This window comes from Athene noctua, chromosome 20 (genome assembly GCF_965140245.1).
Source record: "Athene noctua chromosome 20, bAthNoc1.hap1.1, whole genome shotgun sequence".
Taxonomy (NCBI): Eukaryota; Metazoa; Chordata; class Aves; order Strigiformes; family Strigidae; genus Athene; species Athene noctua.
The window spans coordinates 5,889,096-5,915,905 of record NC_134056.1 but is presented as its reverse complement, the minus strand read 5'-3'; the positions used below and the strand labels follow the sequence as shown (position 1 = coordinate 5,915,905).

General features: G+C 54.8%; 2 protein-coding genes across 4 annotated transcripts; both read left to right on the top strand.

Moving 5' to 3' along the window:
• Positions 1–7,429: 7,429 nt before the first annotated feature.
• Positions 7,430–16,643, top strand: PRDM12 (PR/SET domain 12). Its single transcript, XM_074923767.1, has 5 exons — positions 7,430–7,724; positions 8,555–8,745; positions 9,730–9,885; positions 14,049–14,160; positions 15,135–16,643. Exons 1-5 carry the CDS (start codon positions 7,511–7,513, stop codon positions 15,515–15,517), a joined length of 1,056 nt encoding a protein of 351 aa, XP_074779868.1. The 5' UTR covers positions 7,430–7,510; the 3' UTR covers positions 15,518–16,643.
• A 1,280-nt stretch (positions 16,644–17,923) lies between these two features.
• EXOSC2 (exosome component 2) lies at positions 17,924–22,458 on the top strand. Of its 3 annotated transcripts, XM_074923917.1 has the most exons (9): positions 17,924–18,065; positions 18,148–18,249; positions 18,399–18,444; positions 18,721–18,810; positions 19,144–19,209; positions 19,375–19,443; positions 20,305–20,481; positions 20,657–20,785; positions 21,679–22,458. In XM_074923917.1, exons 1-9 carry the CDS (start codon positions 17,941–17,943, stop codon positions 21,757–21,759), a joined length of 885 nt encoding a protein of 294 aa, XP_074780018.1. In that variant the 5' UTR covers positions 17,924–17,940; the 3' UTR covers positions 21,760–22,458. The 3 variants fall into 3 exon arrangements, with proteins under 3 accessions (XP_074780018.1, XP_074780020.1, XP_074780019.1); XM_074923919.1 differs by lacking the exon at positions 18,721–18,810; XM_074923918.1 differs by lacking the exon at positions 19,375–19,443.
• The last annotated feature ends 4,352 nt before the right edge of the window (positions 22,459–26,810 follow it).

Sequence of the window (26,810 nt, the reverse complement as noted above, 5' to 3'; positions counted from 1 at the left end):
ATTTGGCTGGTTTGGAGGTTTTTACCCCTGGATTTGCTGTGAGTAGCAGTGGTGCAGGGCATCCATCTCAGACAGGGTGTTTCTCTACCCTCTTAGGGCTGGAAAAGACACAAAAGGAGTTTTCCACAATGTTTCATGCTGGAAATCAGCAGAAACTAGAGTTCTGTGATATGAAGATGAGTTGAAATAGCTACAGCTCCCTGGTCTTTTGGCGAGAAGAGACAGCAGCCCCCGGAGCTGAGAGCAGCGAGCGAGTGGGCACTGAGCCCCCATCCTTGTCTTGGCAGCGCCTTGGCAGGTCCTGGGGGTGAAGGGGGGTGGCGGGAGGGACCAGCCACCCCTGGGATGAGGGAGATGGGGCAGAGGGTGCCCAGGTCCCCCCTGCCCCCTCCTTTCAGGTCTGGGGCACCATGTTCAAGGCAGGTGACCCAAAAAAGCATCTCTGGGGTTGACATAGGGGCAGGTACCAACAGCACCCTCAGATTATCTTCCCACCGTGCCCCTTATCACTCGAGGAAATCCTATTTCAAGGCCGCTATAAAGAAGCCTCTGATCTTTGCAGAGGCCGGCTCACTCCCCTTTAATCCTGGCTGGGCTGGGGTGCAGGTGCCGCAGTCCCGGGGGATTAGACGGTCCCTTCCCTTTGTGTGAGCCGTCACTCAGCGGCGGCCGTGCCCCGGTGAGCCGCACCGACCGGCGGGGCTCCGTGTTTGGGCCATTCACCGGGGAATATTAAACTCCGCCACCGTGGAGTCATTACACGGGGAGGCAGGGGCCGCCGCTCTGTTTGTTTTGGAGAGAATAGGGCCGGCAAAGGGCAGGAGCCATGGGAGGGCTCCTCTCTCCCGCCTGCCTCCTCAGCCCCATGGCTGGGGTCACCTGGCTGTGGGGCAGCCCCGCTCCCGGCACCCACCCCTGCCCTCCGCCTCGGCCTCCTCCAGCGTGCCTGGGCCCCCCAGGGCCAGGGGACCTTGCCTGGCTGCGGTCTGGGGAGGCTGTGGCTGGACACTTGGATCCCGGCCCTGCCCAGCCTTGGCTGCCATCTCCCCAGGACGGCTCCTGCCATCCCCACCGCAGCCAGCCCCTGGGTATGGCAACTGCTGGAGCAGCACAGCCAGCAAGGCCCCAGCCCAGCCCTTGTGGGGAGCAGAGAGGGGCAGGAGGGAGCAACGGGGCTCAAACACCCCCCCACACCCTCTCCCCCTGGGTAGCTCGCCCTGGCCTGGGCACTGGCCCTCTCCAGGCTGGTGTCTCAGGGCAGTTGGTAGCGTGGGTCCCAGTCCAACAGCTGGAGCTGCTGCTGCAGGAGAGGGGGTGATGGGATGTGGGAGAGATGGTGGTGGGATGTGATTGTCCCATCCCCAGGTCACTCACAGAGGGGACAAAAAGGTGCAGAGATTTTCCTACTTCTGCAGGCCAAATCCCGCCTCGCTCCATCCCAGCCCGTGCTGTCAGGGAGGAGCCTCTAACAGTGGGGAGCACCTTTGGCACCCAGCCTGGGTGCAGAGACCACAGACACGAGGGCAAGCGAGCAGGGGCTGTTCCTGGTCCCACAGCCTGACCTCGGCCTCGCCAGGACCCCTGGGAGCACCCAGCCACTTCCAGGAGGTTGAACACCCCCAGTGCCTCATTCACCCCCAGCCAACATATTGGCTCGTGGGCAAAAAAGCCATCGTGAGGCTCTTTTACCCTCAGTGCTGGGGCTGCCTCAGCGGGCACTGGCATCCAGCCGCCCCGTGCCACCGGCCCGGCTCGCCAAGCCGCAGCACCGTGGAGGCGGCCAAGGACTTACCGCCGCAGTTTGCCTCAGTCATGTTTCATTTCGAGGTTGCCTGAGCCCCGCAAAGCAGTTGGATGCAGCCAGGAAGGTGATTTTTTTTTTTCCTCCTGTTTGCTTTTGTGCACTGGTGACCCCCTCGCCAAAATTATCCTGGATATACTACTCAAAAAAAAGGCAAGAGAAAAAAAAAAAAGGCAAGAAAGCAAGCGAGAGTGGAGCGGAGAGCACTCAACATCTCTGCTCAGCTCCGCGGCCTCCCGCAGAGTGAAATGGAGGCAAATAATGCCCTAAAGCTCCTTTTCCGAGCAGTGCAATCAGCCCGCCTGGTTCGGAGGGGCTGCAGCACTGTGCCAGAGCGCTCGCCGGGAGGGTCACGGCTTCACCGCACCCAACCCCTCCCTGCCTGGAGCTGCTGGGCACCCCCTAAGGGGCCGGCACCGCTCAGGGGCACCCCAAACCCTCCCCGCTGCTCCTGGCCCCTGCAGAGGAGAGCAGGGACAGAGTCTGGAGGGGGACAAGGCTCCGGCCAGCTCCGGCCCGTGGATGTGGCACCTTGGGGACAGCCGCTCCCCTCCTTTTTACCCCTGAGGAGGTGCCAGCGCGTCCTCCGCACCACCCACCCGCCCGTGCTCTTGGTGGCACGGGGAGGGGGGACGCTGGGGGCTGCCCCAGGCCAGCTGCAGCCCCGTCGGCTCATGACAAAGTGCCCCAAGTGATGGGGCCGGGGTGCTGCGTGGGCCCCCGGGGGTGGGTGCAGGCGCAGGAGGGGTCTCTCTCTATGAAGGTGACACGGGGACTAGCGAGGGACCCCGTGGCGGGGCGGGGGGCAGCCAGCCCACCGGCCCCCCAGCCCGGGCTCAGCCCCTGCTCCGGGGCGGGGTGGGAGCGCTGCCGGGCGCAGGTAACAGTTGGGCACATTCCCATAACCGAGTGCCGCCAACTGCGGCGGCGGCAGGGCCGGAGCCCCCTCTCCAGCGCCGCTGTTTGCTTTGCAGCCTCCTTAGCCCCTATTGAGGCTTTTCAGCTCCGGCCCCTTCAGGGGGTTTAAGTAGGTAAAACCTGAGGAAGAGGCTATTTTCCTCCCTCCCTTTTGAGCTCTGCCTTGTGCCCAAAAGGCCCCCTTGTTTCACGCGTGCCAGTCACCTGGCTGGGCCCCCAGCCCCTTTCTCTCCCAGCCTCCCCTTTCTTTCTCCTTTCTCTCTTTTGACTTTTCCAGGAGCCCTCGCTCTCCAAACGAGCTTCAGATTGGATCCAGATTGAGGTCCCTTTGTCTTTCAAGGGTTGTACTAAGCTAATTAAATGTGATCCCAACAAATAAACGCAGATCTCCCCATTACATTCAGGCCTGCCTTTCAGGCAGCACCGGGCGGCCCCTCGCCCCCGCCCGCTGCGCACAGGGTCCCCCTCATTGAGTCCTGGCCATTGAAAGCACTGCCAGGATTTCTTTTGTGCCGGGGGTCTCCGAGCCCTTTTTCCATCAGAAAAGACCCCCAAACAGCAGCTCGGGCCTTTGTGAGTTTGCAAGCAAACGCCAAAGAAAAGCCCCCTGAATGCTTTAATAAATGACACATTTAGCAACTTCGGAGGCGCCTGGCTCCTGCGGCAGCCGCAGGGGTGCAACGATCCCTCCTGCCCCCCTCTTCCCTCCGGCTCCCGGGGCATTTGCAGCCCGGGTTGGTGGGGGGGAAGCGGCCAAAGCCCCTCGGCTCCCGGCAGGGCTCTGGGGGCCGCTGCCCCGTCCCCCGGCGCTCGACGGGGCGCACGGAGCCGGCGCGGGGGTCGGCGCGGCCGCGGAGCTTTTTGAACCCGGCCCCCGCGTGTCCCTTCGCCTGGCAAATCCCAAATCGTCTTTAATGACACACAACCACCACCCCAGCCCGGACCGGGGCTGCGCTGGACTTTTCTCAGCTCAGCTAATATCTTTTTAATGACTTCGGGAGGGGGCAGAGCCCGGCTCTGCCCTAGAGCCTGGATTGCTCCAAACAGATGTTGGGGCAGAGGGAGGGGGATGCTCTTCCCTGCCAGGGACTTTCTTCTATAGTTCAAACGAGAGGGGAGCTTTCAAATCACCGCTAAAAATGTATTTCTCCCCACTGAACAATGGGCTCCTTTCTGCGTCCAGGGGGACTCGGCTGCGATCGCGTTTCTGCTGCCGGGGAGGAGAAACCTCCGGGTTTAGGGCAGGAAAAAAACTCAGCTCCGAAAAGAGCTCTTCCCTGCGCCGGTTATTTCGTAGCTCCGCATCCCGTCTGCCTTCACCCCCGTCTTAGAGAGAAAAAAAAAATAAAATCGTAATAACGAAGAAATAATAATAATTTCGCGGCTGCAGCCGTTCCCCCGCCGCGCACAGGAGCCGCCCGGTGATTTTTGCGGCAAAGCCGGGCAGTTTGCAGGGTTAGAGAAACGAATATCGGCTGCCAGCGGCCCGGGGCAGCGGCGGCTCCGCGCCCCTGCGCGCCCGCGGAGGCAGCGCCCGGGCCGGCTCCATCCCCGGCGCGTCCGTCAGCGGCGGCCCCACAAGAGTTAAATTTTAAAGCAAATCAAATTCCCATTGGCCACTGTATATTATCTCAGCAGTCTTCATTTGATACCTCTTTAATACAGAAAGGAGCTTTTCAAACCCCTTTTCTCTCTTTTCTCCCCGCCACTCTTTAAGAGCAATAAATGTTCAACTGCAATAACTATAAATCAATCTCCGCTCTGTTCAAATCCTATTCATGCGAAGGGCTGGAAGAGGGGAGAGAGCTCCCCCCTCCCCCCCGCCCCCCAAAAAGCAGCTGCTGGGCTCTAATCTCCTTTCTTGCACTGTCATTCACCCTCATTTTTCCTCCATCACCCCATCCCTGCAATCTTTTCTTGTTTTGCTTTTCTTTTCTCTCTTTGCTGCATTATGATCCCATGTCTCCCCTCATCAGACCCCAACCTTGTCCAGATCCTGACCATCCCCTTGTAGGCTGTGAAAGAAAAGAAGAGTCCATGGATGTCAAATTGGTCTCAAAAAGACCATGAAAGATTGATTTGCTCCACTTTTCTTCTGCCTGACATTATTTCTGAGGGTCCTGAATGGGAAACCAGAAAGTCTGGGACTGGAATAAAGATGTTCTCTCTGTAAGGGGGAGACGGGGGGGAAAAATGCCCATTTACTCCTGGCCCATCAACCCTGCAAAACAGAGCAAAAGAAAAGAGGACTGTGGCTATTCAAAGTCAGACCAATATGTACACCTCCCAACAATATGCCAATATACTGAGGGCTTCTCTATTAACACCCATGAATATTAAAGTGCTCACTAAACGCTCAGAAGGAACTTTGGGAATATACACATGAAAATACAAGCAGCATTGTGCGGGGCTCAGAACAATGGGGCGGCGATAATGGCCCTTCTCTATTAACAGCCATGAATATTAAACTTGTTTCCTCTTAAATGTTAAAAAGGAGGGATAGCTGCGATATTAAAAAAAAAAGAAACGAGGAAGGGGGGGGGGGGGGGGGACGGGGGGACGGGACACACACACCAAAGCACCTTCCTAGGACCGGGAAGAAGCTTTGGGAAACAGCTGGGGATATTTAAAACCACGCAGAAAATGGAAGGATTTTTATTTATTTATTTATTTATTTATTTATTTATTTATTTTCTTTTTTTTTTTGTTTTCCACCTTTTTCCATCACACCCCCACCCCCACCCCCCCCCGCAGTCCCCCGCAGCCGGGACCGGGGATACAGCGCAGCCCGCACGAGAGACGCAGTTTTTAAAAGCATTTTTATTTTTTATTTTTTTTTTTTTTCCTGTCCTGGGATAACTTGAGGGTTGATGTGTTTCCTGGCGGGGGGGGAGCAATCCGAGGGTTTCGCTTGCCTCGGCGGCCGGAGGAAGACGCGTCTTGTGGAGCTTTCCACCTGATGCGTTATATTTAGCAAAGCTGAAATATTCACGCGCCACGTCGGCTGACGGCTCCTGTAGCCAAAGTCCAGAAAAACAAAATAAACTTATTTTTACGCATAATTAAAACCCAAACCAAACCCTGGCAGGTTATTCACCTCCCCTTTCTAAGGCAGCGCTGCCTCTCTCCGGGCAAACGCCCTCAGTAACCGCAGGTTTGGGTTAATTCCTGACATTTGCGCCTCTTCTTAAGTGGGTTAACAGCAATAAACGATTACAGTTGGGTTGTAACATCACTTTCGCCAGGCAGCCCCGCCAAGGGGAAAAGCCACCCGACAAACTCACTCTATAAAATACCCACCCGGGGGGTGGGCTGGGGGGGTTCGGGGGAGGTCTGGCTGTGCCTGGATCTTTCTCCGGGCACGATTTGGAGCCAGCGGGGCTGCCCGGGGGTTTGGGGGGCAGGAGCCGGCCTTTGAGTGCCGGAGGAATTTGGGGGCCCATCGTTCTTCCCCCCCCCACCCCCCCCTCGCCCAGCCCTTTACAGCCCCTCGTCCCCATGAAAATCAAAAGAACAAGGCTAAGGAGAGGGCTCTAAGCTCCGACACAGCAGGATTGGGTTTAAATCCAGGAAAGATTAACCCTTTGCTGAGCCGGCAAAGCTGCGGGCCCGGAGGGAGGGGCGCACTGAATTTGTGGGGACCGCTCTGGTGTCACCTTCCTGGGGGACAAGGGTGGCTGCGGGGCTCCTGGGGCTCGGAGGGGCGGGGGGGTGTCGTGGGTACCAGGGCTTGTCGGGGAATATTTTTGAGTGTGGAGATGGAGATGCTGCGGCGGAAGAGCCCCAGAGATGCTGCAGCCGCCCCCGGGGTGGGGGTCCGGCCCTGGGGGGACGCGGCAGGACACGGTTGCCATTGCGGGGAGGTGGGGGGGATCCACTCCGGCCCTTTTCTCCCGTGGGCACCATTCTCGGCCCTTCCAGATTCCTGTGGGAAATGCAACGGGGATGCGCGTTTGGGGACCGGTCGGGCTGGTGGTTGCAGCCGGGAAATCCCGGCCCTGGGTGCAAGCAGGGACCAGCCCCGGGGGCGCGTAACACCCCCCCGTCTGTGCTTGGGGACCCTCCCCGGGGTCTGAGGGGGCAGCGCCGGCTCCTCCCGGGGCCGCCGGTACCGACCCACCGGGCCGGGGCTGGGGGGAACGGGGAGCCGCGGCGGCTCGAGACCCGCTGGAGAAGCCCCGGCCCGTTCCCCCGGGGCCGCGGGGGTCAAACGCCGCCGAGCAGCGGGGGCTGGCGGCGTCGGGGCCGCCGATTTCGTTGTAGAGCGCCGTGACCCCGAAGAGCCGCGTTTCAACCCCAAAACGAGCGCGGGAGCCGGGCAGGGAGCGGGACCGTGCCCGAGGGTGCGGCCCGTCCGAGGGGTACCGGCGGGGGCATTTTCGCCCGTTTTGTTGCTTTTGCAGCCTGCCCGGGAGAAGGTGCCCGGGGTTTTGCCTTTGCCTGGGCCGGGGGGTGCGGGGGGCTGAGCCGGTGCGTGTGTGTGTGCGTGTGTATATGTAGATGCGTGTGTGTGCTGCCGCGTCCCTCCCTCCAGCCACCCCACCCCCGGGGAGGGGAGGGAAGAAAGAAGGGGGGGCTGGGGGGGGCGGGGGGCTCCGACGGCTCGCCTCGCTCCGGCAGCCCCAGTCTCTCCGCCAACGTCAGGGAGGTCATTAATAACCAATTAGGAGGGTCAATGAAGCTCATATATAGCCGGGCGGGAGCCGCCGAGCGGCACGGAGCCCGGCCCGCCGCCCGCCCCGCCGAGCCCGGCCCCGCCGAGCCCGGCCCGCCCGCCGCCGCCTCGCCCCCATGATGGGCTCGGTGCTGCCCGCCGAGGCCCTGGTGCTAAAGCCCGGGCTAAAGCCCCAGGGGCTCTCGCTAGCCGAGGTGATCACCTCCGACATCCTGCACAGCTTCCTCTACGGCCGCTGGAGAAACGTCCTGGGCGAGCAGCTCTTCGAGGAGAAGAGCAGCCCCAAGACCGCCTTCACGGCAGAGGTCCTGGCTCAGTCCTTCTCCGGAGGTGAGTGCCGGCACCGGACCCCCCCTTCCTTCCCCAGATCCCCCCCCTCGGACCCCCCCATCGGCCCCGGGACGGGCCCCCGGTGCCCGGCGGCGGGATGCGGCTCCCGGCGCCCCGCTCTCCCCAGGCGTGTAATAGCAGTTGACTGGGGAAGAAGGGCTTTAAATTCATTTGGTTAACTTGGGCTTGACCTGAGAAAGTTCCCACTTAAACCGCGGGCTGGGGAGGGGGCCGGGGGGGGCCGGGGCCGCCCCGCATTCAGCCGCCCGGGACAATATCTTTTCTCTCGCCCCGGCATCGCCGGGGCGTCCCGGCTCCCTTTTCCCCCTCTCGGATTTCTGTTCCTCTCTTAATTTACCATGAAGGCTAATTCCATTTCCATTCACGATATGTCAACCATCTCATCTCCCCATTTTGTAAGAGGAATTCCTGGGCCCTTTTAAACAAGCCCTTGCGCCATTCAGGCACAATGTACCGCTACAGCATTCCTAAAGGACTAATGAATTTAGAATTAGCAATTTCTTTCTAGTTGAGTTTAATGAATGCAGATCACTTTAACAGCATGACAAATTGCTGGATGGGCCGAAATAGACACCATTTAACCCCTTTTCTCAGTCCCGCTCCCTCGCCCAGCCCGGGCTGCTTTTCCCAGGTACCTCCTCAATGCCCCGGGGGGAACCTTGTACCGCTTTGTAGGAGCCCGGTTGGGCGTTTAAAAAGGCTCAGCCCCGGGCTTTTGGGCTGGGGCCGGGGAAGGGCTCCCCGCTGCCCCCCGCGGCGGGGTGGGAGGCGGCGGGTCCCGTTTCCGAGCCCTGTCCCGCCGCCCGCAGAGGTGCAGAAGCTGTCGAGCCTGGTGCTGCCGTCGGAAGTGATCATCGCCCAGAGCTCCATCCCCGGGGAAGGGCTCGGCATCTTCTCCAAGACCTGGATCAAGGCTGGCACCGAGATGGGACCCTTCACGGGCAGGGTCATCTCGCCCGAGCATGTGGACCTGTGCAAGAACAACAACCTCATGTGGGAGGTAACGACACCCCCCCGTACCCCCAGCCCCGGCAGGGACGGGGTGTTGGGGCCCGGGGACTTTGTCCTGTGCTCCTGTGCCTCAGTTTCCCCGTTCATGCAAAGATGTGGCGTCCTCCAGGGCAGGTGGGTTTAGGAGACCCTTGGGGCAGGGGAAGGGCAAAGCTGCTCCAGCCCTCGGGGTGCAGCCAGCTCTCGGAGGAGCCCCGAAACGCTGTTGCTTGTGTCACATGCAGCAGCATCACACCCTGCCCTGCCCTTCCTATGTGGCAGCTGCCTGTACCCTGCACGGCGGATGAAACCAGCTCTGCCCTGTCCCTCGCTTTGTCCCAGCCCCGCTGTGGTTAACCCCGAGAAGCTGTGGGGTTTGGGGGGGTCTGAGCTGCCAGGATGTCATGCATTAATGCCCAGCTAGTAGAGGGGGTTTTCCTCTTTTTTTTTTTTTTGTTTTTGTTTTGTTTCACTGTCAGACTTGGACTTTTAAATTATTAATTATTATTTTTTATTATAATTTTATGCCTAGTAGAAACTTGCCTCACCTTTCTTGCCACCCTGCAAAGCTTCTTCCCCTGAGGGCTGGGTCTGGCAGGCACCTTCCTCCTCCACCCAAGGATGTCCCCGCTCCCACAGGCAGCTGCAGGAGGCTGAAAAGCCCCTTTGGGGCCGAGTGGCTGGCAGGACTCTGCCGAGACGGAGAGTTGAGGCAGGGAGCTGTGTTACCCGGGTGGGCACAGGCCGGCGGGGCTGGCTGTGCCCGCCCAGCGAGAGCAGGGCAACCTTTTTCAGCCCCGCTGCGGTCCAGCACCACGAGCAGGAAGGGTTCGGGCATCTCCTGTCTGCAGGCAGCAGGTCCTGGGTCTCAGCCTCGAGGCCACGCTGGCTTTGAGCTTGTCCCTGGGTGGGGACTTTATCCCAGAGGCAGGAGGTGGATGGGCTCGGTCCGACATGGGCAGCATCGCTACTAACCGCTTCCTCCCCGGTCCAGGTCTTCAACGAAGACGGCACGGTGCGGTACTTCATCGATGCCAGCCAGGAGGACCACCGCAGCTGGATGACCTACATCAAATGCGCGCGGAATGAGCAGGAGCAGAACCTGGAGGTGGTGCAGATCGGGAACAGCATCTTCTACAAGGCCATTGAGGTAAGCGGGGCCGGGAGGCAGCTGCAGGAGGAGAGCAGGGAGCTGGGACCCCCCACCCTACTGACCCTCCTTTGTTTTTTGGGGTGTCTGTGGGAGCGCAGGATGGCTTTGCCATCCCTGGTACCCAGATCTCCTGGGAAAGACCATTGCAAGGGGTTCAGGGAGACCCCAGGGAGCAGCGAGTGGCCCTTCTCTCTGTCTCTTTTTGGCAGGCTCATGGGTGACAGACATATGCAGAGCAGAGGGAGAGCAAGTGCTGCCCAAGCTTGTTTTGGGGTGTAAAGGATGAAAAGAGCTGCAATCCTGGCCCAGGCGGAGCTTCGGGCAGGAGTGGGGTTTTGATGCTCTCTTGAAAAATGGGATTTTGTGAAGAACCTGCTTTGCTGTAGCAGGGGATATTCTGGGGGTTTCTGTGAAGCCCAGGTGGGTCACAGGCAGCTCCAGTTGTAAACGGCATGAGAGGAGGATCGGGGCTGCGGAAGCCGGGCGGGGAGCTGCAGGACGGGCAGGGAGCCGTGCTGGTACAGCCGTGCCTCGGGCTTCCCGCAGCTGGGCTGTGGGGAAGGGACTCATCCTGCCCAGCTCATCCCCCTGCTCATGTACAATGTGCTGGCGGGTGCTGGCCCGGTGGGGGAGCAGGGGCAGGCGCTGGGTCCCAGGGATGTCCCAGGGCACAGGCTGCCGTGCTGGGGGGTGAAGGCTGGAGGTGCCCACAGCTCCCCGTGGGAGATGCTGGGATGGAGGTGGGTGTCGATGCCATGTGCACCCAGGTCACACAGTGCCAGCGGTGTGACAGTGGGGACCAGCCCCGCAGTGTCCCCATAACCCGATGCTGTTGCAGGTGGAGGAAGGTGGTATCTCAGGGAGGTGTCCCTGTGCAGCCGCTTCAGCTTAGAGTCGCAAGAGGGAACATCTCCCAGTCCATCCCAGAGCAGCTCTGTGGGACCCTCCCTCTCCAGCACCGGGGCAAAAGTCTCGCATGCTCAGGACCGCGGGGTCCCATGCTGCTCGTGGCTGGGAGAGGGTCTTACTGGGAAAGGGCGTGAGTGCCCGCCAGTACCGTGGGCAAGGGCAGCACCCCAGATCTAGTTGGGCTCCTGCACTGGCTTACGGAGGGGCAGATGCTCAAACGCTCCATGGCGCAGTACCACGGCTCGATCCTGCCCTGAGCCAGCATCAGGGCTGGGTTTGGAATTGCCGCAGTGGGATGGGAAAGGCGAGTGGGTGGGTAAGGAGAGAACAGGTATTTTCCGGTGGTGTGAGAGGCCCCCGTGTGCCTCTCGGGGCTCTGCTGCCTTTCCCCAGGCAGTGTTGCAAGAGCCTCAAGTGCTTCTCTGCTGCTCTCCCCATCCTGAACACCCCTCTGTAGGCTTCAGCTGGACCCGCTTTTAAGACCTGATATTCTTGTGGGCAGCTGCGCCTGTTGTGACAGAAGCTTAATTGCTTTTTATTACTGTTCTTAAATTACGCAGAGAAGTAAAATAGTTCCGGGTTGCCGTGGTGTAATTAGGAATACAGCCACACTTCTTGCACCTTGTGCACGCATGGATGGTGGGGCAGGTGAGCTGAGATTTGGGGAGGCGTGTGTAGAAGCCCTGTACAGTCACAGTCGATCTACAGGCTTGCTCCAGGGGCTGAAGCAGCGAGTGCCAGAGGAGGATGAGCATAATTCTCTTGGCACAAGCAGCAAGGTTGAAATGTTGAGAGCTCTGAACCCTGAGGTTCAGACAGGGAGGTGAAAGTAGGGATGAGGGGTGCCTGCTGTTGCGCTGCGGCGTGTCCCCGGGCATGGCAGGTGCCTGGCGGAACTCCTGCTCCTGCTGCCGCCGGGTCGGCGTGGGTCCCTCTGTCCAGGAGGAGGAGAAGCGTCTGGGGCTTTCGTGTGAGAGTGTGAGGAAGGGAAGCGTGGAGGGTGCGAGGAGCTGGGGCACAACTGGGCACGACAGGTCGAGGATCTGCATCTTCCATGGGCTCCCCATTCCCACCGATGCAACACACCTGCAGGCAGGGCATGCACACACACGCAGTCCAAAAACGATTGCTTGTTCAAACTCACTGGAATTTGTGCATCCAAAATGAAAAGGAAAAACAAGAGAGGGTTTTCCTTTTGTGGTTCTCTCTCCACTCGTTAAACCCGTAGCGCAGTCACGGGCACACAAATGCAGCCTCTTGGACACGAGCGAGGTCCCTGCTTGCTACCCACTGCTCCTGCCTTGTCACATCCCTTGCCACAAATCCTGGACTGAGAGCGCAGCACCAGCCCCAGACCAGCTGTAACAGCTCAGCCCCGGGCAGGATGTGCCAACACCAGCCTGACCCCAGCAATGCCCTCCCTCAGCAGCACGTGTCCATGCATGGGCACCGTCACCCTCCTCCCTTGCCCGCTGTGGGGGGGTCCCCCACCTCCTGCCCCCCTGTGCCTGCTGCACCCCCTCCCCAGCACTCTGCACCCACCTCTGCTGCACCGTGACTCCAGCGCAGTGTCTCTGACACTGCCTTTCTCACCTACCCACCACAAAATCAGATCTATTGGGTGCCTTTTTCACTATTTGCCTTTAATATTTTCATGTGTTTTGCCCGTTTCTGCTCTTACTTGCTGGTTTGTTTTTCTCCATCCTCTTCCTCGGCAATTCCAAGTTGCCACTGTTGGAAAATAAAGTGAGGGCAGCAGGTTTTGGCTTTTGATCTGAAGGCCACGAGATTCTTGGGGGGCAATTTAAAATTGTTTTGGGGTGTATGCACTTGAGTGCTCACCCAGTGCTGGCACAGATGCACCAGCTCCAGCACAATTTAAACACACATACACACGCACACAAGCAGTGTGTTTTAACCTTTTGACAATGTTTTATTCTATTTGCTTGTATTAGAAATAACTCATTTTCTGTTAAGAGAAAATGACACAGAAACAGCATCAATTTGGGATGTAAAATGATATTGGCTTCCTCCGCCTCCCAATTCCTACTCTGCAGCCCTAGTGAGGGCTTTACGCAGACGGCTACTTAAAAATATGAAGTCAAAATTACCACTGCTTTCAGATGCTTAAAATTAGGCACATTTTCAGTGCTCGGGTGATCTAACTTATGATCTGCATTTCATGTGGATAATGCTTTTCTTGGATTACTCTGTGTATGGAAAGCTGTCCTCTGAAGCAGGAGACTTTCCCATTTCTAAATTAGGTTCTTAACACTGGGGACCTGAAAGGAAAAAAATCTGTGCATTTTTTTTTATAAAGTGATGTTGTTATTAGTGTTGCCTGAAATGCTGTGAGAGCATCTGACTTCCCAGCCACGGCTTCTTGTGCGGGGAGGCTCGAACGGCGTTGCCTGGCTGCTTGCTCCGGCTGCCCTGGCAGGGCAGGAACATAACGGGAGCAACAGGGGAAGGACAATTGCCATCGTTTCAGGGAAATAGGAGCATGGGTGGTGCAAAAGCCCTCCTCTGACCCTATTTATCTCTTTGGGCTGTTGCAGGCACCGGGGCTTTGGTGTGGGATGTAGGCAGCATCTCGCACCCTGACCATGCTGTCCTATAGCAGCCCCCGAGGTCTCCAATCCCGGGGCTGACAAACCCTTTGCTGGTGCATCTGCATTTCCACGTGCTAAAATCAGCCCCAGTGGGGTCGGGTGGGAGATGCTGCCTGTGCCCTAAAGCAGGAGGGTGCTGATGTCTCCGTCCAGAGCTGAAATGCTCTGTAGGGACACTGAGCCAGGGTTCCGCATCATGGCTCCCTGCCACTTGTGCCTTGCTGCAGTTCACGCGTCCACAAATGACTTACTTCTCTGTGTGCCACCACATCCTCATCTCCCTGAGCTGCAGGGACCTCTGGGTCCTTCACTTTGGAGACCCCAGCTCTGTCGGTGTGCTCTCTAGCCGCGTGTTTGCCTGTCACATTGCTTGTGGCCCAGCCTGGGGGAGGCACCAGTGCAGGTTTGTGCTGGTGGTGGATGGTGCTGAGCTGTGCCATCACCTCCAGTGCTGCAGCCTGGCCGTGCTGTGCCACCTGGGGGGTGCTGGGGACCACTGGCAGGTCCCAGATGGCAGCAGGGTCTTGCAAGAGATGGGGTATGGCCAGGGTGGGTCTGAAGCAACTAGTCAAGGATGCACGAGGAGCCGTTCATCACCCCTCCCAACACCCCCGTCTCTCTCTCTCTCTCTCTCTCTAGATGATTCCTCCAGACCAAGAGCTGCTGGTCTGGTACGGGAACTCCCACAACACCTTCCTGGGCATCCCCGGCGTGCCGGGGCTGGAAGAGGAGCAGAAGAAGAACAAACATGGTAGGTAACATTGGAAAGAGCCATGGGTGCAGCATCCCTGCCCATTCTCTCTTCATCCTGTCCCCAGCTCGGAGGCTGGGGGTAGGCATGGGGCATCCCAGGGGATGTGTCAGACCCCCCAGCTCCCTGGGCACAAACACTGGGGCTATGAGACAGACCCATAGAGCTTGGGCAGGTCCCCAGTAATCTGGGGGTTCACCTCTGTGCCAGTTTGCCCACAGCTATTGCTGGTGTGGTGGCCAATGGCCATTGCCCCACCCAGCTGTGCAGGGAGGAGCAGTACAGGCGTGCGAGGGGGAGGAAGGCAGCCCCGGCGCACTGCGAAACGCCGAGTGGATGCAGCTGCCTATGTGCCCACTCTGCATTTAATAGATCTTTCCCTGAATCACCATCGCAGAGGCTTTTCTCTCCCTGGGCTTTCACTCTCTGCTTGTCTTGGTGGTTCCCCAAGGCACTCTGCAGACAGGGAGCAGAGCTCTGGGGCGCTTTGGGGGATGCTGTGCTTGGAGCTCTCCACCCGTGCTCCTCTGAGCGAGCTGCATCAGAGCCCAGCGGAGCAGGGAGAGAGGCTGGAACCAACACAGGGACAGCGTGCTGCTGTGAAAAAAGAGCCCAAGCTGGAAGCTAGAGCAGTGTGGCTGTGGGCTGGGCTCCTGTGCTCACCCACTCCAGCTCTGCTGCCAGCTGAGGGAGGGGAAAAATGCTTTTTGTGCCCATCTATAGCGGGGACAGGTCATCTTGAGTTTTCCCCGTCGCCTAAATTTGAGTGAGCCCATTCCCAACTCCGGCCCTACCCCAAAGCCCTAAGTACCAGCCTGCAACCCTGCTCTCCCCTGAGTGGGCATCTCTGCCTGGGGGGCAGGGAGCCAGCGAGGGGGCACAGGCTGGTTATTTAGGGCAGTCAGCACCTTGGGGGTTCAGGGGTGAGCTGCCACCCTGGAGGGCCGCGCCTGACCGTCCCCTGTCGTCCCCAGAGGATTTCCACGCGGTAGAGACGGGGGCCAGCACGACGGGGCGCATGCGCTGCGTCATCTGCCACCGGGGCTTCAACTCCCGCAGCAACCTGCGCTCCCACATGCGCATCCACACCCTGGACAAGCCCTTCGTGTGCCGCTTCTGCAACCGCCGCTTCAGCCAGTCCTCCACCCTCCGCAACCACGTCCGCTTGCACACCGGCGAGCGTCCCTACAAGTGCCAGGTTTGCCAAAGTGCCTACTCCCAGCTCGCCGGGCTGCGGGCACACCAGAAAAGCGCCCGCCATCGGCCCCCCAACGCCTCCCTGCAGGCTCACTCGCCGGCCCTGCCTGTGCCCCATCCTGCATCCCTGGCCCATCACATCCCCACCATGGTGCTGTGAAGCCCCGGCGGGTTTTTGGACAGCAAAGACTGGAGCTGAGACATGCAATGGACTGGGGGGCAGCGGCAGGGCTGCTTTGGGTGCTGGTTTATTTTTGGGGCGCTGCTGTTTGCTTGGGGTTTGTCAGGGTGTTGGGTGAGCGAGGGGACACCCCCCCCCTCCCCAGCTCTGCAAGCTGCTGGCGCAGCCGCACACCGTGCGGGATCCACCCGGGGGGGAGCTGTGGTGTAGGGTGGGCTGCTGGTCCCTGGGGTTGGCAGGGGGAAAGGAGCAAAGGGACACAGCAGGACGTCCTGTGTGGGTTTGCTGGGGGAGGACTGGGACAACTAAAAGCTGGGCCTGGATGAGTCACGCCTGGGTTTTACAGATAATTTAATGGAAAGAAAAATTGCTTTTATCCCTCCTCCTCTGCTGCAGCGCATGCCCGGGGAGATGTGTGTCTGTTGAAAGGCTGGCACAGCCCTGTTGCAGCCACCCTGTTCATACCTGTTTACCCCAGCAGCAGCTTTGGCCCTGGTGGCTCTTCCCAAGTGACACATTTCCCTTCCCGGGAGCCCTGATTTACAAATGGTTGTGTTTCCTCCCCTCCTCCCCAAATCCCCTTGCCTGCTCTCCTTCAGCCCAAGCTCTGTATTGGGGTTTGCTCGACACCCCTGAGCAATGCCATGGGCAGAGGGGACACCCCCAGCATGATGTGCCACTGGAAATGCCCGTCTATGGGCAGGTTTGGTGGGGGACCCCGTGCTCTGCCGGGCCGTGCCTGCTCCAGCCCCAGGAGCAGCGCTCCCCATCGCTCGCCGCAGCCGGGAGGGAACATTTCGGCTGTTAGTTCTACTGCCCTCTGGGGACAGAGAAAACCGGTCCCTGGGCCAGCTCTGTCCCCAAGGACAACTCTAAGCGCCCTCTGGAGTCCTGCCACACGCGAGAGGAGGGCTGTGTATCATAAAGCTTAAAAGAAGGTATTCTAATATTAATTATAAGTCTAAGATGTATAAAGTTCTCACAAACTGTGTTTTACTTCCAGAAAAAAAAAAACAACCAACCTGTCACTTTAACTTTGTAAATATTTATGTAAACATTATTTACAAAACTTTGATATTATATATTATTTGATTGTATATGTACACAGTGTAAATACATTTGTATCTCTCTCTTGTATTCTAAATAAAAATTACTTGGAACATTTATCATTTAGAAGATGGATAGTATGGAGAGTTTTATTTTGTTATTTGCCGGAGGAAGGATGCAGTGGTGGGATGAGTGAAGGTTTTAGCTAACACAGTAATAGGTGACTAAGGAGATGCAGCATTGTCTGTTGGACCAAATAGTGCAGCTGGGAAGAGGAAAGATCAGCTTTGGGGAAAAACAAGTGCCTCTGCAGGCCTGTAAGAGAAGGGGTGAGTGCAGGAGCAGGTAGTGTTATTTGGTCTGGTACCTCCATGTCTCATGTACTGTCTCTATTTGAAGCAACAGCTGTTGATATCCTTTGATATCTTCCATGAAATAATGGTCATAATTCAGCTGTGATGGGCTACAGGTGCAAGTCTTGCTTGAAAGAACAATGTTTGATTTTGGTCTGGAGGCAGCAAAGCATTTGCTGGAGGTTAGCGCCGGCTTCTTTTGCCTTGGTATTTTCTCAGCAGCTCTGCTGTTTGAATTAAATGAATAAAACTTCCACACAAACATATTATTTACTGTTGGAACAGCTTTGCCAAGGGCAAGGGTAAATTCCTCATCCCTCAGGAGATGTTTAAGCCAAGCCTAAGCGCTGGCCTGGTGTATGCCTTCCTGCAGTCCCCCGCTGTGGGCTTGCTGGGGGGAATCCCCTGGCCCACCTAATGCAGGAGGAGAGGCCGCTCAGCTTCGCTGGCAGGGCCGGGCACAGCTCCAGGACCCTGCCTTCACCTCGGAAGAGGATGAGGGTTACCTTCAGAAGATGGCAAGAGCGATTTGTGTGTACACCCAGGCGCACGGGCACCCCCAGAAACTGGGGGTGCTGCCTCACTCCAGGGCAAGCACACCCTTTGCTCGCAGTGCTGCCCTTCAGCTGGGGGTGCCCCCCCAAAGTGTGGTGGTGGGGACGCAGGGAGAGGCCCCCGTGGGCCTGGTGTCCCCCTGGTGCGGCAGGGCGGGCTCGCAGGGAGCTGGCCCCGGCTGTGGGGCGGCATTTCCCGCTCAGCCCCACAGCCCGCCCGAGGGAGGGACCCTGCCCTCACTAAACATGGCCCCTCCCTCCGATTCAGCAGCGAAGCCCACGACTCCCTTTACTGCCAGGAACCAAAATGGCTATGCAGAAACTTCACCGCCGCCCTCACTTAAGATGGCGGCGCCTGACCCTCAGGGGCCTCCTCGCCAGCAGCTAACATGGCGGGCGGAAGGCGCTTGCGGACGGGGTCGCGGGCGCCGCGCCGCCCGCACTCAAGATGGCGGCGATCACCATGCGGCTGCCGGTGGCTCGCAAGGCGGTGGGGCCGAGCGCGCCCCGGGGCGGCGAGAAGCACCTGGTTGCGCCGGGGGACACGATCACCACGGACACGGGCTACATGAGGTGGGGGCAGCGGCGGAGGGGAGCGGCGTGGGCTGGCCGGCCGGCCTCGGGCTCTCCTCAGGCGGCCCCGCTCTCTCCGCAGGGGCCATGGCACCTACGTGGAGGAGGAGAAGCTCATCGCCTCGGTGGCCGGCGCCGTGGAGAGGGTGAACAAGCTGGTGTGTGTCAGAGCGCTGAAGACCAGGTGAGTATGGCAGCCTCCTCCGCGCAGGGGGTGTGAAGCCCGCTGTCTGTGCCACGCGGGGGCTGGCCGCCGGCTGGGTCTTCTTCTGGGGAGGATGAGGTGTTTGACGGGCCGCTTTCTCTGTGCTGCTTTCTCTGTCCCGCTCCCAGGTACAACGGCGAAGTCGGTGATATCGTGGTCGGGAGGATCACGGAGGTAAAGTTGGGGTTTCGTGATGCGCCGTGGAGGAGGGGGGTGGCTTGCTGGCCGGCCACCAACGTGCCATGGGCCGCTCTGGAGTGTCTCTGACCTTCCCGTCAGTGTTCCTGCACAGAGGCACTGTCGGCGCGGAGGGTTTAAACAAGATGAGGCTGGAAGTAGTCCAGAGCTGTTTCCTCCTGTGTGCTTGGCTGGTTGCAGGACCTCCCGCTCTGCTGAAGAGCTGCTGCTCCATTTCTGAGCGTATATCAACAGGTTATTTTTCTTCTTCAGGTTCAGCAGAAGCGATGGAAAGTGGAAACGAATTCCAGGCTCGATTCAGTCTTGTTGCTATCATCTATGAATTTACCTGGTGGGGAGCTGGTGAGTGTAGCTGACGCAGAGCAATGCCAGAGCCCTGCTGTCTTCTGCTTCCACAGCAGAAACTGAGGCACTGGGAAGCTCTGGAGCCCTCCCCGGTTAGCACGAGGGTAGTGTTGGGTTTTGTGGGTGAGTCTGTAGTGCTCTGCTATCCGTCTCAGTGTTATTGGGTCATAAACACATCAATGCCCTAAAGATGTGCTAGTCTGTGAGATTTTTCTTTAGTGACCAGACTGTGTTCTGCACAGCAGCCTAACATCCTCCTGCAGTGTAGGTATTAACAGATGTTGTCTCATTCTGAGCTCAATGTCACTTTTCTTGCCTTGTGTGTTTCAGAGAAGGAGATCAGCAGAAGATGAGCTTGCGATGAGAGACTATCTGCAGGAAGGGGACCTCATCAGTGTATCCTTCCACTGCTGCACTTGGAGAGAAGAGCCAAGGGGCACGGGGAGAAGAGCTGGAGCTGGGCTAGCCTGGCTGGTGGTGGGAGCTCTCTGCTGGCGGCAGCCACTGGCTTGTGGCACCGGGCAGCATTGGGGACCTTGTTTCCTTAAGTGGCACTGACAGGCAGAGGTTCAGTCTGTGTTTTCTGATGGGGCTGTGTCGCTGCACACCCGGAGTCTGAAATACGGGAAGGTAAGTTGTTAAAAAGGACATGTTCTTGGCCTAATTCTGCTCCAGCTGACTTGTATAAGGCCTTTTAGAAGGATTTTTAAGAAGAAAGATCTGGAGTAGAGCAGGATGTTGTTATAACACATTCCTGCTGGGTAGGAAGAATCTCAGCCCCTTACGTGGGAGCACTGAGCAGGGTTACCCCAGAGCAGAGGGAATGCCCTTGAGTTGCCCTTTGAGCTGCTGCTCTCCCTGTCCACAGTTACAGCCTGCAAGTCCTGTTTCCCCCACTAGCCGCTTGCGAATTAAACCCTGGGGAGAAAAATCTGGCTCAAACTCATCACACCTCTTCTGCAGGCTGTCGTCCGTGTGACTTGTTTCTCTCTCCAGGGCTCTATTTTGGGCTTTATGCCATTGGCCTTTATCTCTGGTTTTGTGCTTTGCAATAAGCCAAGGGGCCACTGGAGCGTAGGCTGCAGTTTGGGATTACCAGACCAAGGGTATTAGCACTTAAAAGATGAAAGCAAAGTGTGCTTATTACACAAAGGGTGAAGGACAGGGATTGGATTAAGAGGGAAAGTGTTCTGCTAAATTGGGCCTCTCGACCCTCATTTTTCTGCAGGGATGGTTATGTGTAGTTACGATCAAGATATTATTAACATTTGTGCTAAGCACTTAGAGTATTCTTCATCTTCAAAGGACTGCAGAGGCATTAGCTAATCCTCCCAGCACTCCCAGAGGCAGGCAGGTTTTATATTCACTGTTTCACAGGAAGAGGTGTTAAAATTGACTGGTTCCTAGACCAGGAGCAGAGCGCATGTCGGTGCCTTGATGTTATATGTGGTGGCTCCTGTCTCATGCTGAGTCTCGTGGTCTCCTCTTCAGCTTGGCCAAGGTGTGCTCGTTCAGGTCTCGCCCTCCCTTGTCAAACGCCAGAAGACTCACTTCCACGACTTGCCCTGTGGTGCATCTGTGATCCTTGGCAACAACGGTTTCATCTGGATCTACCCAACTCCAGAGCAGAAAGATGAAGAGGCCGGGGGCTTCACCACCAACTTGGAGGTGAGGGGTCAGGCAAGATGAACCTTTGACCAACAGTGTTTTGTTAGTCTAACACAGAGGACATGAATAACCCGAGACTTTCAAGATTTGGTATTAGGTTCAGGGCAAAGCTATTTTACAGTAGGCTTGCATTATTTCCCTGTGTATTCATCTCTTTTCCCCTGTCCTTCCTCAGCCGGTTCCCTTGTCTGACCGGGAGGTGATCTCACGGCTTCGAAACTGCATTGTGGCTCTGGTTACTCAGAATTTGATGCTCTTTGACACCAGCATCCTATACTGCTATGAAGCATCCCTTCCTCATCAGGTACGGGAACCAGTAGTGTTTACTTTATTGCACGCTGTGGGGAGGGAATGGAAAGGCCGCATCAGTTGCTGCTGAGGTCAGTAAGTTCAGTGGTAGAGCTTCCTTTTGGCTTTCCAAAGCATCCTGTAGTTAAGTGACAATATGAACTTCCCCCTCCTGCATAATATAAACTGAGTTGCGTGTTTTCAGGGATAGTTTGAAGGGTTCTGCCTCTGGCAAAATCCAGCTATTCCTGTAGAGAAGTAGTTCCATTCTTTGATAGAGATGTATCCCTTGCTAGGATTACGGACTCTCAGTGATCCTTCTGAAAACAGTGTTAAATTTGGGGTTGTGTGAGGGTTACGGTGCACTTTAAGAACAAATGATGAAAAAGCAAGTGTCACGTATTGTACAGAGACTGGTCTTCTGTTTGTATCCACATCCTGCACTGCTGGAAGGCTCTCTCAATTTGACCTCTTGCTGTATAGCTTTTTTCTGTCATTTCTGCCAGCAAAATCACTAGCAATTCTCTTCTCATAAATGGGTAAGATCTGAATTGTCTTCTCTTTCATTCACGGTGGCAGCCTACTCAGCTAGATGGGATGTTCTTTTTGAACTATACTTCTGTGTGTCATCTCTCCCCTTCCCAAATACTGGTGTGTGTCTTTCAGGAGAGATTAGTAAGGAGTTGTTGGTAGCATCTCCTTTGATTTCTTATGGTCTCTGTGTAAGAACTGCAAACTCTAGCAGAATTGACTTTGCCTTGGACTGTCTGTCATGATTTCCTTGTTTGACCACAACCCTCTAAACTCACTTGCTGCTTATTGCTCTGTGTCAGGGACCCTTGTTCCCACAGAGTGTGTGATAGTAGTAGTTACTTTTTGTCGCCAGTGTTACTCTTCTTTCCACTCCAGATCAAGGACATTCTCAAACCAGAGGTGATGGAGGAGATCGTTCTGGAAACCCGACAGAGGTTGCTGGATCTGGAGGGATAGGGCACATGGTCAGAAGCAGTCATTTGAAGTCCCAGCATGGCAGCTTTTGATTCTCAGTATTATTTATTTTCAGTGTTCTAGTCCCCAACATTCATTCCATACTTCAGTAACCACCAAAATTCCTCATTTTAACTCCTAGGATACCTCCTGAGCCCTTTTAGTACAATAGTACTAAATAGTACTTAAGTACAATAGCCTTTTAGTGCAGCAGCCTGAAAAATTGATATTTGACCTTTATGAAGATACAGATGCAACTGGGACATATCTCCTAGTACTTGTTGCCTTTAGTGCCCCTAACTTTGTGCAGAATAAGAGAGGAAGAGGTGTGTTTCGTGACGTTTCTCTCTCAAAAGGCTAAATGATTTTCCTTTACTGTGATATAGATCTGCCAGTCAGTCCTCTGAGAGCTCTTGTTTTTTTCTTTAAGACTGCAGAACACAGGTACAAGTCTTAAAGGACAGGAGTATCCACACCCTTGCTAACCACATTTTGGGTCTGGCTGTTCATGGCTTCTGTGTCTCAAAGGTGGCATGATGTGGCTGTTCATGTGAGCCAGGAGCCATGGGCAAGCAGTGCCTTCTCAGTCTGTGTGTATCCTGCTGGTCTCTGTTTTTTTATGCTTGATGTGGGGAGCTGTTCTTAGGAGGCTCTGGTATTGTTTTCTATTATTTTACATTTCAATAAATTTTTTGAAACAGATGGATCATTCAGGAGTGTGTGTATTAACTTGTCTTTCCCCAGAATGAGTTGGGTCTAGCTTGAGAGCTGTGCTTGGCTCAAGTTTCTGTGCACCAGGACACTCAGAGTGGTTGCAACATCCTGTTACCATCTTTTGAGCTGTTGCTCCTCATCCCATTCAAGCAGGACGTGACCTTCTTCAGTGTAACTTCCGTGCAGAGTTCCTCTGCCAGCAGATTGCCTGGTGTCGCTCACAGTGGTGCTCTCAATGCTCCTTCCCTGTGGGACCTCATGAAGAGGTGAGTCGTGCAGCAGCTGTGTTTGGGTGGTGACAGGGAGCCCAGTATGATACTGGTGAAGATCCTCAGGCCAGTGGTTAGAGATGGGCATGCTGAGCCAGATGTTGGCAGTCAATATATAATATTTGTATTATATATGTATTGTGCATGTATATTGTATTAGGGCTGCTTGCACCACAGAACTGTAATTCTTAAAAAGGATGAAAAAGAAAAATCCGTGTCCTAATTGGCCCTGAATCTAATTCTCGTGTTGCAAATTCTCATGTTTGCCCCTGGCCAAGAGAAAAATTTTTTGCTCAATCTTTTTGTGGGAACTAGAAATGCCATTTGTTGCTTCTTACCTAGTGCAGGCTGCTCTGCCTGCTGCCCAGAGGAAGCACTAGGTGGCAGCTTCGGATCGTGTTAGTGGTATTTACCTTCCTCTGCCTCCTTGCCCTGCCAAATAGCAAAGGCTGGATGGCTGCCACCACTGCTGCTACCTAAATACTAGAGCATTATGGAGCTCAGTGGCTAAGGACAAGCAAGGACATGGGTAATCCGTTCTGCTGCTGCACATCTCAGACTTATGCCCGTGCTACTTCTGTAAAATAGTACTTCTTGGGGATATCAGTGGAATGCTCCACACAAGACCTGGGAATTGTTATTTTTGAGTTTTATGAGGGTTCCCTAATAAGTGTTGCAACAATCACATCCTCAAGGGGACGGGAAATTTGAAAACTAAAGCTTGATGGTGACACTTTCAGGTGTGTGCATGAGGCTGGGAGCAGCATTATCTACATCTGCATGGGCAGGAACTGTGCAAAAAGGCTAAAAGCTTTAGCAGGCTGCATCTTTTAATTAGAAAAGTATTTCATGTTTTTCCCTGCCAAATTGCTGTAGTTTAGAAACTGTTTATCTTATTACCATATGGGGACATTGAGGGATTTCTGCTGCGAGGCTTCTAGGTATAAACAGATTGGGGATATACAGGCAATGAGATAAATTATCTGGTGTTCCCTTTTTTTAAAGCATTTTTAAAAGCTGATGGAGAGGTCTGTAGTTAATCCAGTAGATCTCTTTGCATCTCTGCCACTTCAATTTAAACAACTCTGTGTCAGTTAAAGGGCAAAGGCGTGAAGAGCCAGTACTTCACTACCACCTAGAGGGATGTGATATCTGGAAATGGTTCTGCTGAACTGCTACACGAATGCAAAATGCTTCTCTGTCCTCAGGCAACCTCTCTGTGGGTACCTAACAGGTCAGAAAGGGCTTGGTGGGGTTATGAGGCTCTTGAAAGCGCTGTTGGTAATGTGACAAACATGCTGAAGAAGCATGCTCTGGAGGTACTTAATTTAGAGTTGGATCGTGCTCATGGGTACCAAGCAGGAGCTGTCAGACCTGCAAGGTGAGGCAGCACCAGATTCTCATATCACAAGATCCTGGGAAAAGGGTGCTGGTGTCTCTGCAGCAGGCTGTGTTACTGCTACTATTTCTTTAATTTTCCTATCTCTTTTTTTTTTGTTTGTTTGGTTTGGTTTGTTTCCCCCTTGTTCTTTTTTTCCCCTCTACATAGCAGTCTTTGAAACTGTGGTCTATTTCCAGGCTTTTCCCTCTGTCCCCATTGTGAACATTTTTTGGTTATTTTTGTGCTCAGTAAATGAGTATACAACCTGAAACACAGTGAGCTCAAGATCTGGACTGCTTCAGCTCTGAGCTTTCAGATTCCTGCTTCTTGCTGCAGCATTCCAGATACTTTGGCCTTGGGGGTGTATTAAATGGGGGAGAGTATGTGATTCATCCAGTTCCTGTGCTCCGGAATACCTGGCACTTTTGTTTTTAAGCCTGAGAACAAGAGCAGCAGCTGGTTAAGGTTTGGTTATGGATCTTTTCTGATGTGTGGGGCAGCTGAAGGTGCCGGTATTTTCCTCCTTGGCCACGAGGGGTCATTGCTGTTCTTTGTGAATTCAGCCAATGCTTTACCAAGCCCAGCTCTGAATTCTGTAACGGCTTCAGCGAGGGCATTGCTGGCAGCTCCTGTAGCCCCATTAAGCACAGCTTTACAAGCCAGCAGGTAACAAGAGATGAGAGTGACAAACTTGCGTGGGGAGGGAGAAACCTCCTGAGCAGTTTCAAAAGTGTCTAAGAAAGGTACCAGGCCAGCTGCCATTTACTGTTGATTTGGCTGAATTCTTGTGACTTTTTGCTCCCTTCGTGAATGTTGAGGGCCACCAGTGCTTGTCCATCTCAAAGGCAACTGGATGTGCTGCTGGGGCTGACAGTTTCCATATGGAGAGGCTTCAAGTTCATGACCCACAATCTAGCAAACGACTTCTCCCCAGAGGCTGGCAGAGATGAGTGAGGAGTCAGATGGGGTCTGCATGAGGCTCTGGCATCTCAGATGGGTGGGGGTGCTGGGGCCCCTTTTTCCATAGGCAGGTCTGCATGAGAGTATGGGCAGGCTATCTAAAAAATGCCTTTGAAATGGGATGTGCTTGAGATGTAAAGGAGGACTCCAGCAAAAGCAGTGTCCTCTTGAATTCTTGAAATAGTCTGTGGGATTTTGCTCTCTTGAATTCTTGAAATAGTCTGTGGGATTTTGCTAGGCAACTTCTAAGCAGGAAGGGTGAAAAGGAAGAACTATGACTTCTCTGGTTTAAGAAAACCATCATTGCAAGTGGGGTGGGAAAAACTAACTAGTAAGTGTTAATTTTTACATGGGGAACTAAAATACCCATGCAGGTATTAAATCCACCTTGAGCAACCTGCTTTCTTTGGTCACCAGTGTCTGAGAGTGTGGAGCCTGTTTGTAAACTAGCTGTAGCACCTGCCTGTGCTGCTTACTCCAAGATTAATACATGGCACAGATGTGCTTGGAAGTGGAGCTAGTAAGCAGTTCCCTCACTGGTGAGTGCTGCCTGCAGAAACGAGAACACAAAATCACTCATCTGTAGAAATAATTTTCCTGTTTCTTGGTGGCAGTGTTTGATTCATGTTCTAACATGAAGAATGGCAGTCCCTCCCTTTATTCTCAGCAATAACCATTGGGATTTTAAATTTGTGCTAATGGGTTATTAATCCAATTACTGCTGCTTATTATGTTACTTCTGTATCATCCGCGTGCAGTTTTGCCATTCAGTTGAGGTGAATGGTATAAATACAAAGCTTTGAGCAGACCCTAGAAGATACTGACACCCCACTGAGATTATAGGCAGTCTTGAAATGGTTGTCTCATGTTCCTGAGGACTATTAATTAATGTGCTAGGGTTTATTATTTGGTAAAGATGTTGAAGGTTTAAGACACTGTTATGGAGGAAACATCACTGCAGCTGTGGGCGTAACAACCCACACTTGATTGAAGGTAACCAGAAAAAGTACTGAAATTTCTTTTATGAAATATATGGGATGTACACAGGCCATATTTAAAGCTTGATTGAAAGAAGGAGTCTGTAGATTTTAAAATTTATTCTGCATTCACACAATCTTTCTGTCTTCTCTAATAATTTCTGAACTCCCTGGGCAACTTCGTTTGTTGACATGTTCACAATCAGGTTCATAAAAACTGGCAGCAGGGTAGGAGGCAGAAAATATAATACCTTCAGGAAGGAAAAGAGGGCAGATACCTTGCTATGGTATTTGGGAGTGACCAGCTGGCCCATCTGCCTGTGTATAGCCCCAGGTTAACTCCAGCACTGCTTTGGGAAATGGGAAATGCTTTTGGAGCAACAGCTGAGTGGAAAGAGGTTGGGGACTGCAGGCAAAGAACCTGCCCCACTTTGCTGCCTGTGATTGCAAAGCATCAGGAGGAACAGCTGACTGTTGGCCTGAATGATCAATTCACCTAGTCTGTTAAATAAAAACTAATTAAGTTCATCTGCATAGATGTGAGGCAGGGAGAAGTGTATGTACAGCTTGTACTGTCCTGAACAGAAGTCCTACTTATTTGCAGTTACATTTGCATTATTTGGTTAAGGTCATCTGAATATCAGGGACCTTCTGGAGTTCACTCTGTTTCAGTCCTGCTGCAGTAGGAGAGATTATCCAGGATGCTCCAGTCAGACCTAGAAGGGAATAACTTTTTCAGTAAAGGATGGTTGG